The following is a 14449-nucleotide window of genomic DNA, read 5'->3' as shown; positions in this document are numbered from 1 at the left end:
TGTATCATTTATTGCGAGCCTATACAATTCAATGTGTACGGTTTATCGCGAGCAAAAACACCTGTTACTTGTGATTACTGTTTGATTTATTGCGAGCTTATATTATTCAACTTGTATCATTTATTGAGAGCACACGAAGTAGAGTAGGTGTTTTCACTCATCGCAATTATCTATTTTATTATCTATTTTTAGCTTAAAGGCACATTATGCCTCAGAAATCCATATTTTCTAATTCTTAAGAAAAATAAAATATGTGTTTAATAATGTTTTAATAATGGGTTTAGAGCATGTAAGATGTTTTACAATTTAAGAAAGTAGATCTGGACATGAAATAATGTGTCATAAACGTAGCAAAATGTAAACAGAATAGTATATATTGACTTCCATACATAATACTTATTCACTTTAATTATACCAATTGCCAACAGAGCAAAGACAGCAAAAGATATGATCATCTATGTGGTAAATGAGTCATCTAATTTCTTTTGAAACTGTAAACAAGATACCGAAACAAAAATGATAGCATATCTGAGGCAAAATGGGCCTTTAAAAAATAAAGTATAATTATCATAATTTACGGTCATCTTGAAGTTACATGAGCATTTTCATTTATAGCACATGACATTTCACATAATTTATCATAGTTATTTTCGTGTTATGTAAGATTGTAAAATGACACCGCCTCGAACATGTATGTACACCAGGAAATGCTGTGAAACTATATTTAGAGAACGATAAATGTTAAGTGCACATGTTTAGATAATCACCCCGCAAATATCTATGACAAGTGTAAACTATTTCTCGTCATGTGAAATCATACGATGGATTCGATATTTATTAGATATTTTCTTCCGCGTTCCAAACTTCCTCATAACTTTTTACGCGACACAAGGGAGATAAATCCTGGTGATTGTCTTAAAAGAGGATACGAAAATATATGAAGAGTTGCGCGACATAACTAACGACAAGGGGAACAACTGCAGCAGGTATAATTTTCACATTACACACAGCGATAACTTCCCGTAACATACAGGTTGTCTAAATATAGAATGAGTTCAAGTAAAAGGGAGAGAACCTAAGCGGTCTTAAACATGATAAGAAGTAAGAGTTACTGCACATGACTTACGATACTATTTTCAAGGAATGAAACTTTCTGACCTAAATAAACGAAAGTAAAATAAGTAAATTTTGGTAGTGAAAGGCATGACAGAAATGATATTAAAGGCCAATTATGCCCTAGAAATACTTTTACTTTCTAATTTTTAATAGCTTTTTATTTTCAATGTACTTTTAGAGTTTCAGAAATGATACTCATTGGCCAAATAACATGAGCCAACTCTTTGTTTTGGTGCTTTTTTAGGGGCAATCAGTGTACAATTATAGTGAATCAATATTTTATATGGAAGTCAAAATACTACTTTGTATACATTTTGTAACTTTTGTGACAAATTATTTCACATTTAGTGCTTCATGTTTAGAAAACAAGCAACAAACATGTTCTAATACCGTTATTTAAATGTTATAAAACTAATGTCTGTCCATTCCAAAGGAGAAAAAATTTATTCGTTTACAAAGCATAATGTGCCTTTAAGGACGGAGGAATATAACCTATACACATATCTCCAAACAAGCTTAGTACTGTCGTACTGATATCGAACACTTAGATAATCTATTTGTCTATATTCAGATTAAAACCAACACAATGATCTTTAATCATTCTTAAAGGCCGCCAGATAGTTATCGATTGACACATTTTGAACAGTAACTAAACCTATAACTGAAAAAAAAATCAAACCAAGTCTTCAAAAAAAAAGTACATGTGGTACCATTACAATTTATCTTGGCCCAAAATATTATGTAACAATGGATAGGTCATTTATATACCACAAGATGCGATCTAAACAGCAAAATATCACTTCTCATCCATTACCCCCGTATGATCACTTCCCATCATGTTTTACAACCTTCCCCCCCCCCACCCCCCCCACCAAAATATATAAAAAAATAACTTAAAGATCGTTCAAAACATTAGGTGAAGTACTCTTAGAAAAAGAACTATTCATTGTTCCTTTTTATATCACTGAATCAATTACTGATTCAGATGTGTCTAAATAAGTATTCTATAATATTTTAAATGACATCCTTACAAAACGCGCACCTATAAAATTAAAACCAGGTAATTTTGTTCTCACAGTTGACACAAATACAAAAAAAATTCGCAACGTTAACCTTTCACCATAATTATTAAAACATCATTTATAGAATCGAATTTCACAAGCCTAAAGGAAAACGTTCACAAAAGTCTTTAAAAAAAGAATATATTAATAATACATAGAGGTGAATAAATAAACTGGATTGGACTGCATTGGTCAATATATTGTATAATGCTGCGGTGGCCACAACACTACATCCATTGCTAATAGGACCAAGGACTATTTTGCTACTGGTTTATTCCCGGACTATACTTCCTCTGTGATGATAAAAAAATCCATACCAGTACAGGTCTATATCTAACCTGCGAATTATTTCCAAAATATTTGAAAGACACATAGCAAATCAATAGCAATCCTTTAATTCTCATTCATAAACTGAATCTAGTCATTCATTTCACATTTGAGCCGCGTCATGACAAAACCAACATAATGGGTTTGCGACCAGCATGGATCCAGCCCAGTCTGCTGATCGCTTACAAACCCTATTACAAGTAGAGAAACTGATAGCGAACAGCATGGATCCTCATCAGACTGCGCGGATGCGCAGGCTGGTCTGGCGTCATGCTGGTCGCAAACCCACTATGTTGGTTTTGTCGTGACACGGCTCATTAATGTTTGTTAGGTACATATGTACCTGTAGTTTTCTTAAATGTTTTCTTTCTTTTCTTTTCAATTGATGGCTTCCTGATATGCGAGTATCAAAAGGGTCTGGTGGGATTTAACCCTACAATGCAAGCAATGAGGGACGGAAAGTTATTTGAAGTCAGTTACCTTTACCTACTGGATGCCTCCACTTTCTTTATTGTTTAGTTGTTGTTGTTGTTGTTAGTGTGGTACTATATGATAATAAAATGCAAGTTTTTAAAGAAAAATCGCGCTCTACTTTGAATATTTGTAAATCGTATTTTAAATTAATTAGCAAGGATCATTTTAGTGAAGTATTGTACACTTTACAAAACCTACAACAACAACAACAACAGCCAACAATCAAAAGAATTTTTATCATTTCAATTACACACCGTATTACCGGCGGCAGTGATGGCAGATCACTGCAGTGATGGCAGATATCTGAAAATTACCGATCGGTACAGGTAGGTTATAAATTTGGTTGGTTTAATTATATTACACAAATACGGCCCATATCATTGCTATAAAACTATTGTCCATTGAATGGAGATACTGTAAGGTAATTTTGGACTCGTTTTTTCCTGTTTTAAGACTATTTTGAGCAGGTTAAAAGTGAAAGCCTTGGAAAAAATCCGTGAAAATGTCTGTTTTCTGTTCAAAATATCTCAAGTTTTAAGTAAATGGCAGGATTTCCTGTTATCAATATAGACGTTAAACTATCATTTCTAATATTTCCTCAAGATAGAAAAGTTATTAATGCGGTGTGTGCATCGAAAAAAGCTTTTTAGCAACATGCAGTTACAATACAAAAAGTGATGATTTAGTACGACAAAATTTCACTATAAATAGAGAAATGAACATGAAAAACTTCATTTTTCTATATTCATGCATGTGTGCTTGATCTGTTCATATGAATTGAAAGGTCAAAAAAGAGAAAAAGAATATAACAAATAAAAAAATTCTAGTTTTTTTCCTATAAATACAGGATTTATTTTCATCTTGTGATATGAATCATCGAAAGGTTCATCTTTATAAGTTGTCATGGTTACAACTAAAATGAATGAAAAAATATATAGTTAAATGGGAGCACGTGATGTTAGAACTGTTGTTAATAGTTTAGCATAGTAAATGTAATTCAAAGGCAAACTACAACGCTATTACAAACATGAAAATTTAAAGAAATGAATCCACGTTGTCGTGTTTTTCAAGAACTTGATAATATAGGAAAATATTTGAACTGTCAATAATATTATCTTTCCATTTTACATTAACATACATTGTTTTATGATACACTGATGCCAGTTGCGAGGTTAATAGTCTCCCCTTTATTACATCAATTTAATAATTTATAATCTGCGCCGATTAAGTAAATTTCAGCCTTTATTTGTCATAAATATGCATGTAACTGACAGACACAACAGATCAAGCACACATGCATGAATATAGAAAAATGAAGTTTTTCATGTTCATTTCTCTATTTATAGTGAAATTTTGTGGTACTAAATCATAACTTTTTGTATTGTAACTGCATGTTGCTAATAAGCTTTTTTTCGATGCACATACCGCATTAATGAAAAAAATCAAAAAATCTACAAAACAGCAATTTTTCTTCAAAATTATATGTGAGGCCATGTTTTAACATGGAAAAACGCGTTTTTGGGTAATTTCGTTTTTTTTTCATCATTTTCTGTTAACCCATTACCAGATATATACGCCTTTCTACGCCTTTTTCACCCCCCCCCTCCTTTTTTGCTTTCTCAAATGGTGAAAAAATGCCTTATTTAGGCCCCCAAACACTTGTTTTTGTTTGATAAATGTTGTTTAAAAAATTGACCACTTTTTCGGCGCGGCCCCCCACCCCCATCCAAAAGATACATCAGGGGGTTGCCAGAAGGGGGATGTGCCCCCTTCTGTTTGGGGGGTTTGAAGGGGGGCTGAGTCCCCCTCATCGCCAAGAAAACTTTGGACTTGTGGGAGGCTAAAAATGGCCCCAGGTCGATCATAAGGTAACGTGTAACCAATGCTGAAAAGCCTTTGACTCTATCTCAATCCATTGAGAAGTGGCAGCACTTTGAAATCAATTTTGATGGAAAAAATCAACGCAAAATAGTGATTTTTGGCAATTTTGAGATGTCCCCTAGTTGCTATGGTAACAGGAAATTTCAGACTGAACATGTTGTTACAAAGGCAATGGTCCAGTCAACATTTGTGCCAAGTTTGATTAGTATTGAAGCAGTTTTTATAGTTTTATAGCAACGGGAGACCTTTCAATGAAAACAGCCATTTTTCACAAGATGCTCATGGGGTAATGGGTTAATAACTTTTCTATCTTGAGAAAATATTAGAAATGATAGTTTAACGTCTCAAATCTGACTGAAAGGACGCAAAGAAAAGAGGAATTGATAAAAGATTGAACTTGATTTTCTGTCAGAATGTTAACCACTTTCATGGTATTTCTGCCATCGACGGCAGCATTTATAATATGTATCTGCCTACAACGGCAGCATTTTTGCTTCGACCGGACAAGATTGAGCGTCTGTAAAACTTTCAAGAAAAGACTCACGGGGTAGATATTTGGCTTGCGTGACCCCAATGGATGAACGTCTATATTGATAACAGGAAATCCTGCCATTTACTTAAAACTTGAGATATTTTGAACAGAAAACAGACATTTTCACGGATTTTTTCCAAGGCTTTCACTTTTAACCTGCTCAAAATAGTCTTAAAACAAGAAAAAACGAGTCCAAAATTACCTTACAGTATCTCCATTCAATGGACATAGTTTTATAGCAATGAAATGGGCCGTATTTGTGTAATATAATTAAACCAACCAAATTTATAACCTATCTGTATCGATCGGTAATTTTCAGATATCTGCCATCACTGCAGTGATCTGCCATCACTGCCGCCGGTAATACGGTGTGATTACACCATCAGAATTATACGAATTAAGACTATATGAGCCGCGTCATGACAAAGCCAACATAATGGGTTTGCCACCAGCATGGATCCAGACCAGCCTGCGCATCCGCGCAGTCTGATCAAGATCCATGCTGTTCGCTATCAGTTTCTCTACTTGTAATTGGGTTTGTAAGCGAACAGCATGGATCTTGATCAGACTGCGCAGGCTGGTCTGGATCCATGCTGGTCGCAAACCCATTATGTTGGTTTTGTCATGGCGCGGCTCATATCACTTATTCAGCTTAGAAACATGCATGGCTTACCGTCTTAGATTCTGGCAATTATGTTGGAAATTTTTAGATGTAAGAAAAGCGTTTTTATCTTGTTAGCCATAAGATATTATAGCATATAAGTCAACATTTCATCATTTTTCAGATAATAGTGTCCATATTTTTCAAATCTTATCTATCAAACAGAACACAAATTGTAAAAGTGTGGGACGTGCCATTTGTATACATTCTGGTGTAACTCAAGGTTCTATCCTTGTCCTAATTTTATTGATATTATTAATCGATATACCTATATAGATAATACAGTGTCAAGGAATAACTTAATTCAAAACTTTACTTAATATCATTGAGACATAGTTCTTATAATTTGACAGACGAAGTGAAACAGTTATTTTTATAATGCATATACATTGTATTTAGTGCTCGCCAATTGTTTTAAGCCAATCACCGACGAGGATTTTTCAAATTTTCAGGTTACAAATCTTAATAGAACAGTTTTTATATAAACTGGACGTTTTATATTATAAAACGCAAGTGGGCGGAGCACTAAGCCGGTTAGAGTGCATACTGGATGTTCTTCGTAAATAAGAAAGCTACAGTCGCTTCGCAAGCTCCGCTCCTTTTTAGCTTTCTTATTTACGAAGAACACCCAATATGCACTCTAACCTATACTAAGCTAACCTATACATAATATCGGATTTTGATTAAGTATAGGTTAGAGTGCATATTGGGTGTTCTTCGTAAATAAGAAAGCTAAAAAGGAGCGGAGCTTGCGAAGCGACTGTAGCTTTCTTATTACGAAGAACATCCAGTATGCACTCTAACCGGCTTAGTGCTCCGCCCATTTGCGTTTTATAATATAAAACGTCCAGTTTATATAAAATCTGTTCTATTAAGATTTGAAACCTGAAAATTTGAACAATCCTCGTCGGTGATTGGCTTAAAAATAATGGCGAGCACTAAATATCCGTTCGAAACAAAAATCTCGGACATAAAATAAATATCAAAAACATTATTATTATTATATTTATTATTATTATTATTATTATTATTATTATTATAAGCATACCTTGACATTTACAAATACCTGACATTTTTTAGTGTTCTTAACCTTAATCTCATTAAAATTCATAAGTTTAAGGGATGTTCATTGTGCATTTAATTTAAGAAATTCCAACTTCTTAGTAACCAGACAGCATGCTTGTGGCGGAAGACCTCTGATACCCCTTCATGCATTATTTAGAGCACGAATGGGCAGCTGAGTAGAACCACCGACGTTCCGTGTGCCAGCTGGATAACTTCCTCAGATAAAAGAATTCAAAGTCACAATCGAGATTCGAACCCACAGCGGTGTAGGGTAAGTGGTTTGAAGCCACTGGGTCACGGACGCCCCATGTTTATACATAAAAGTATATACGATAATATGAGTATATTATTTTGCTTTGTGCTGAATAATGGATGGCCATATTCTTTACTGAAAAGAAATAACCTTTAATTTACACGTGATACACTATTCCAATTGGTACTTAAATACTATTTTTCTAATAGATTAAGCTCAAAACAAGGTTTACTATAGAAACGTGTATTAATGTAACTTGACACGGTACATTTAATTTAAGTTATTATTACATCGGGAAAGGATATTTTTAAAAAAATCAATCTAGAAATATTTATGTTTATCTTGTATACCCTGTTGGTAAATAAGATGACAAGGCCATTCTAAAAACGGATGTATCTTTATGACTAATACGGTATATAATTTCAAATTTTGCACAGCGCGATGGTTGGGTAAACATACTACATTGGCAGGGATTGCATAACCAGTTTAATTTGGTGGCCAGTATTGTGATTACAAGGGACATTATGCTCATTTTGTTTCACTGCAATATGAGATAAATAATAATAATAATAAATATTATTATTATCATTATTATTATTATTATTATTATTATTATTATTATTATTATTATTATTATTATTTATCATTATTATTATAATACTTTTATTATTATTATTATTATTATTATTTTTAATAATACTTTTATTATTATTATTATTATTATTATTATTATTATTATTATTTTATTATTATTATTTGCATTATTTGCATTATTTTGTGCATCCAAATAATTCCGATGGAATTCCGAAGGCGGACGGACGGATAAACAGTACAAAAGACAATATGCTATAGTTGTTACCACATCAATTCTTGAACAGAATCGCATAAAAACAATATTTATCATTACACACACACATACAAACTGTCCATCTATTTAAAAACAAACTATATATGTTCGTACAAACTAAAATAAAGAGAAAAGAATCAAGAAAAGATCTGATCATGTAAAGTAATCAAAACAAAGAACTCACAACTGTGTTTCGACAAATTGATCTGAACTGTCAACTGCTAAATCAAATTTCAACGACCTAGTTATCAAAACAAACAGACACACGAAAATGTATCATAACATGATTTTAAAACATTCAAATAACACGAGAAAACTCATCAACTGACCAGTTGTCTAAACAGGCCGTGTATAAAAATAATGTTTACGTCCTAAAAATATTCTTTGGTCCGAAATATGTTAAATGGTAGCATATGATTGTCTTTTCTTTCTATGATTGAATTAAATTGGCTTTAACATAAAATCAACGCGGAATGCGCCGAACCGTTTGACAGTAAACACTGAATGGCACACGAACTTCATGTTAATATACCACGAAGAGGTCAGAGCTTTTTATGTCTAAATCGGTCTATCATTAAAATAATTAAGCGGTAGATCCTAATAGTATCTAATCTTTTTTTAATTTTAGACAGTTACGAATTAAATTATAAAGGCATACGGTAGCTACATAAGCATTTGAAAAAAATGACAAAGAACCACACTGATTTCTGTGTTATTACGGGGGATTTTTAAGTTGCTTATTTACATATATTCATGAAAAACAACAACAACAACAACAAAACACAACAAAAACCAGAAAACAAATTTCATGTTTTAATACTGCTTTCATAGTGTCCCTTGAGATCTGCTCCTTTTTCCTTTTAAAGGGACTCCATGATATAACTGGAAATGTTTTTTTTTTTCGAAATGAATTTAGGAAGATTGTGAATTTTGTGACTATTTTTCTGTTCAAATGCTCAAGCTGATCTATTTAAGAAATTGAAATTTATGTTTTTCGACTTTTGGGCCTCAGTGGAGTTCCTTTATGCAGAATGAACTTTGAAACTTAGAATTCATAAAAAGTATCTAAAGAAGAAACACGATACTTTTTTCCCCAATAAAACTAACAAAATGTCGGGGGGGGGGGGGGGGGGTATCTATGGGTCGGAGTTACCTCTACAATCAGTTTGTAAAAAAGACAAAACCTCAAACATGCAGATAATACATCGTAAATAAACAAATAAGACTTAAAGTCACTCGCATCCCGATGATAAAACGAACGACAACTACTGGTATAATTAGGTTCATTGTGTAAATCCATCATTAATGATGTTTAAATTCATGAATGAAAGTAGATAAATCGTCACTAAACGTGGCTGCTTCTTTGCACAACCTACTGCGTTACTAATGCAGTAGCCAATATAATGGAAAAATTCCGGACCTGGAACGCACGGAACCCGGGATTGCATTGTATATCTTAATAAATTCGACGGCTGGTGTAGATCTACTCATATTTAGATCTACACCAGCCGTCGAATTTATTAAGATATACAATGCAATTTCGAAATACAGATCCTAACAAAGATATATAATTACTAACTTAAAACTTTAAAGTGTCATAAATTACTTTAAATTTTAAAACCAAAGAGGTTTATTTGATTCCCTAAATATTTGATGCGATCCCGGATCCCGTGCATTCCGGAGCACGGATTCTGATATTGTCCTACAGCATCACGTGCTACAAGAAATAACCCTGATTAAAGAAATCAGTAGTTAAACAAAAGAAGGTAAATCCCAAAATGAACGTTTGTTTTCTATCAACAATGTTGCGCATTTGAAAAGAGATTTTGAAATATGTATACATATACGAAGGTAAATTTCCTGTTATGTTCTTGAGGCGAGTGTCTTTAAATGCATTCCCTATAAAAATTAATGACATACGCCATGCCTATTGTGTCTACTGACTATGCACTTACGATAAAGGTTTGTAAACTAGGTCGTCGTTGTGTTTATGTTTTTTGATATTGATTGTCACAACTTAATAGTTTTACAATTACGCCGTTCTTTAAATAGACCGAAACCGAACCTATCGAAGCGCCAATCACAAACTTGTTTATATATTCGGAAATACCCGTTCATTTTACCCACACCTATTTCTAAATATAAATTCAGATATCCGTGAAAAGTTTTGTACAAAGGTCGCATTAAACGTTTTTTTTGTGTGAAAAAGTAATACTATACTACTAATAGTTTTGGTTTATTCTCGTTGAGGATTCCAGTGACAAATGAAACCTCTGACGCATTTGAAAGTCTACTCCTGACGCATATTCTTTTTACATATTTTTAGGCAATGCATTTGAAATTCGTTTAAAGCTGCATGCCTTCAGATGAGCCAAATATTTAAAGAAAATTGTTTAATACATTTTGAGAAAAATGTATAAAGATCAAAAAAATAAATAACATTCAAGTTACAAGTAATAATTCACTTATTATGTTTGATTAGTGACTGATTTTGCTGTGATTATCACCATATTTCCACTGCGTTACTAACGCAAAATTTAAAGGGATCATTTTTGTATATTTCGTTTTGTTGATTTAAGCGGACGGTTACTGCCATTTGCAATATGTTAATTACTTTCTTTGTTTTCTTCACAACATTTTACTTTCAAAACATGTTCATACTTTTCATGAAAACTAGCATGAATCTGGAGACATACTACTTTTAACATTATTTTTATTTTCGAGCTTTTAGTTAGACACAATTTTATTTGAAAAATGTTCGACAATTTAGTTTTTTAGATAATAGATACAAAATGTATCTTAAAAACCAAAGTATATTTCACGGAAATATACTGTTAAGACTCAGAAAGTTAAGTTATACTAACTCATGAATTTGTCGATAGTCTTCTTAAGACTTTTCGTCAAAACATCACTTGACATGTTAAGATATTTTTATTACTGTATGTAACTCTTGAAAACCACAAAGAATACATCGTGTATTCGACAATCATATCTTATTATTTCAGTTATGAAAAAGTACTATTTTTCTATCACTAAGTTGGAAGTCAGAAGAACGTGCATGTGCTTTTCTTGTGGTTTCCTTAATTAAGTAGATCTTTAGAAAGACACTGTAAATACATGTACATTTTTACATTTTTTATAAACTGTTAACAAATTTTGACATTTTCTTTTTCTTGTTGTTGTTTTTTTGTTATTGTTTTTTGTTTTTGTTTTTTTTTTCAAACTGTTAAATCATGGTTACAGTTTTTGCTAATCTAATTACTTCGATGTCAATATGCACAAGCCTGAAATGAACGCGGGTTGAATCTGACGAATAGTCTTCGTCGCATTCGAAGGACCCTGGCATGGACCCACATCGGTGTGACCTCCACATAAGCTGTTGGCCCAACAAGACATTAAGTGTCTGAAATAAAACTCTTACAGTTGGACCCCTATTTGATGTTTTAACTTAAGGCTTTTTTTATGTTAATAGAGTTTTTTGATACCGAATTTGCAACCCTACAAGGATAGTATCACCACCACTGGGATTCACATCCGCTCTAACAGTCACGCATAGGCGCGCGTGCGCGTTCAGAAATATAATACATGTAGTATTCAAATAAAACAAATTGAAACACAAACCAGTCACTTGAATGCAGATTTTATATTTTAGGTAATTTTATATTTTATTCTTAACATTTTCCAAAATTAACTGTTTGGTTAATCCAATCACCACTGTAATAATGTATCTTTTGAAAATAAATGAGCCGCGTCACGACAAAACCAACATAATAGGTTTGCGACCAGCATGGATTCAGACCAGCCTGCGCATCCGTGCAGTCTGATCAGGATCCATGCTGTTCGCTTACCAACTCTATTACAAGTAGAGAAACTGATAGCGAACAACATTGATCCTGATCAGACTGCGCGGATGCGCAGGCTAGGATGGGATGCGCAGGCTGATCTGGATCCATGCTGGTCGCAAACGCATTATGTTGGTTTTGTCGTGACGCGAATAGTCAATTCAGCTCAACTTGAAAATGAAAAAAAATGAACAAGTAATGTCTATTAAATGCAGTCCAAACTGGTGGGAATGTTAACAAACAAATAATAGAGAGCAAAATGATTGTGAAAATGACCGCAAAAAAGATAAATCTTTTGAAATAGACAGACAACTAGAAAAGGAAACCTAAATAATTTATGGCACAACAAAGTAAACTGAAAAAAAAATCTTTCGTGATTATGTGTCATGTACCAGAAGGCACCCGAGTAGAAAGATCACAGAGTGACTTAAAGTAATTCTAAAACAATTTTGTAACAACTTTTTTTCCATAATAATCTGTGCACACTGATGATTTTTTTCAGAAAATGTACGTGTACACGTCGACAGGAAATCTCTTAATCAAGTAAATGTTAAACGAGGCACTACAGTATGTATTTGAATACCGAGCATAATTATGTGTTTACAAATCTACTGTAATTTGACGCGTGTGTATAAAGTTATACGACCCTGCAAATTCTCTAATTAGACTTGCAGTGCAAATTGTGCATATTATATTGATCCAAACCCGTTTATTTTAAACTTGTAAACAGAAGATAAAAATGCATACGATTGTGTACTTACCATTGACGTCATTTTCCACTGCTTCCATATTCAAAAAATCCTTTTCAGTTAGAATTGTTCTTAAATTATCTTCCTCGCTTTCGGTCAGTCCCGGCATGGAATTGGCGACAGATGTCATCTCTTCGAAAAGTAAATGTTCCTCCACTCCGCATAAATCAAGTCCGTCCGCGGAGCAGTCTTTAAGCACGTCCGATATCTATAAAACAAATCGAGTACATCAAAACCTAGTTTCGTTTTCCGTTAATTTATTACTACATGTACTTTCGGTTTCGGTATACGTACAAATGCACCTGTTCAGTTCGCATAGTTTTATTATTTTACATATTTTTATTTCATTTACTTTGCTTTTAATATATTTTACAATATAGAATAGTAAATAAGCGAGTTTTAATCCATTTACAATAAACAAAACATTTATCGTCTGCTTCAGAAAATAGTTGGTGCGGAATGATTGGGTAGGTTGTTTTGCAAAATGATACTGTTTTAGGGGAAAACCAATACCAGGAATTCTGGTACCCGTTTCTCTGTCCTATTTAACGATACATATATATCGGTTTTGCAATTATACCGGGTAGCAGAACAACTATTTAGCTAACTTAAAGATCGCTATTTCGCTGGGTTTCAAAACAGCAAATATAGATCTAGGTCATAGACACCTGTCAATCGTGATTTATTTTATCTATGTAGTATTGAATTTAAAATCCTTATACTCTCATATATAAGTGATATGAAAAATTCGCAATATTCGTTAACATTGGGACTCTTAGCAAAGTATTGCGTTTGTGAAATACCTTTCAAAAAAAAATATGCATGCATGAGTAACGATGCAACTTTGTTGCATAGTCTTAAAGCTGCATGCCTCCTGGATAATGTACTAAGATTTTAAGAAAAGTGAAACGATTCTAGATAAAGAAATTATTACAGTTTTATTTAAGCATTATTTTTTTATTTACTTATTTATTTAATTTGCGATTTATGCCTCATTTGCAGTACTTATCACGATATTGCTACTGCATGACTAACGCAGTAAAAGCTATTTTTGCATATTTTGAACATTTTTTGGCAAATTTTCGTGGATTGTAAGTGCCGTTTGCAATGTGTAAATTACTTTCATTGTCCACTTCACAACAGTTTACTTTTAGATACATATTCAAAATTTTCATGAAAATTAGCATGAATCTGGAGACATACTACTTTAAAGTAATAAAAATATATTTAAAAAATACTCCTATTAAATTTAAAGAACAAAATACTGTCTCTGTACATAGAGCAACACTCGTAAACAGACAGCTTTTTGTTGATGCTCTATAGAAGTTACATATTGTGAAGTCTTACTTTAGAAAACAAATTCAAACGGTCGTTATAAAAATGTAATTGCTCTATAAAGATGGTTGCTATGTTGAGGCTACACTATATATGTTATGCACTAGTGGAATGTTACCACGACCCCCATCTCCGGGTTCGGTTGCAAAGCAAACGGGGGCCATGAACCGGGTTTCTTTAGCTTTCTTTTGACCGAGCGTGACTTAGATAAATGTGAGGGAATAATCAAAGTGAATAAGAGTTAGCATAGCATAGCAGTGTCTATTTTATGTTTAAATATATTGATTCGATCAAAAGTTCGACTCG

The 14449-nt window shown here is 33.0% G+C and overlaps 1 protein-coding gene across 1 annotated transcript in view; it reads right to left on the bottom strand.

Annotated features, from left to right (window-relative positions):
- Nucleotides 1–14449, bottom strand: part of LOC132728979 (uncharacterized) — a 72155-nt gene that overhangs the window by 35080 nt on the left and 22626 nt on the right. The window contains exon 3 of the mRNA XM_060714711.1: nt 12821–13016. Within this exon, the coding sequence (XP_060570694.1) occupies nt 12821–13016 (196 nt within the window). The remainder of the gene's footprint in view (nt 1–12820; nt 13017–14449) is intronic.

This window comes from Ruditapes philippinarum, unplaced genomic scaffold, assembly GCF_026571515.1.
Source record: "Ruditapes philippinarum isolate M1 unplaced genomic scaffold, ASM2657151v2 ctg1971_1_1_1_1, whole genome shotgun sequence".
NCBI lineage: Eukaryota > Metazoa > Mollusca > Bivalvia > Venerida > Veneridae > Ruditapes > Ruditapes philippinarum.
The sequence above is the reverse complement of the archived record's forward strand: the minus strand, read 5'-3'. Positions and strand labels throughout refer to the sequence as shown.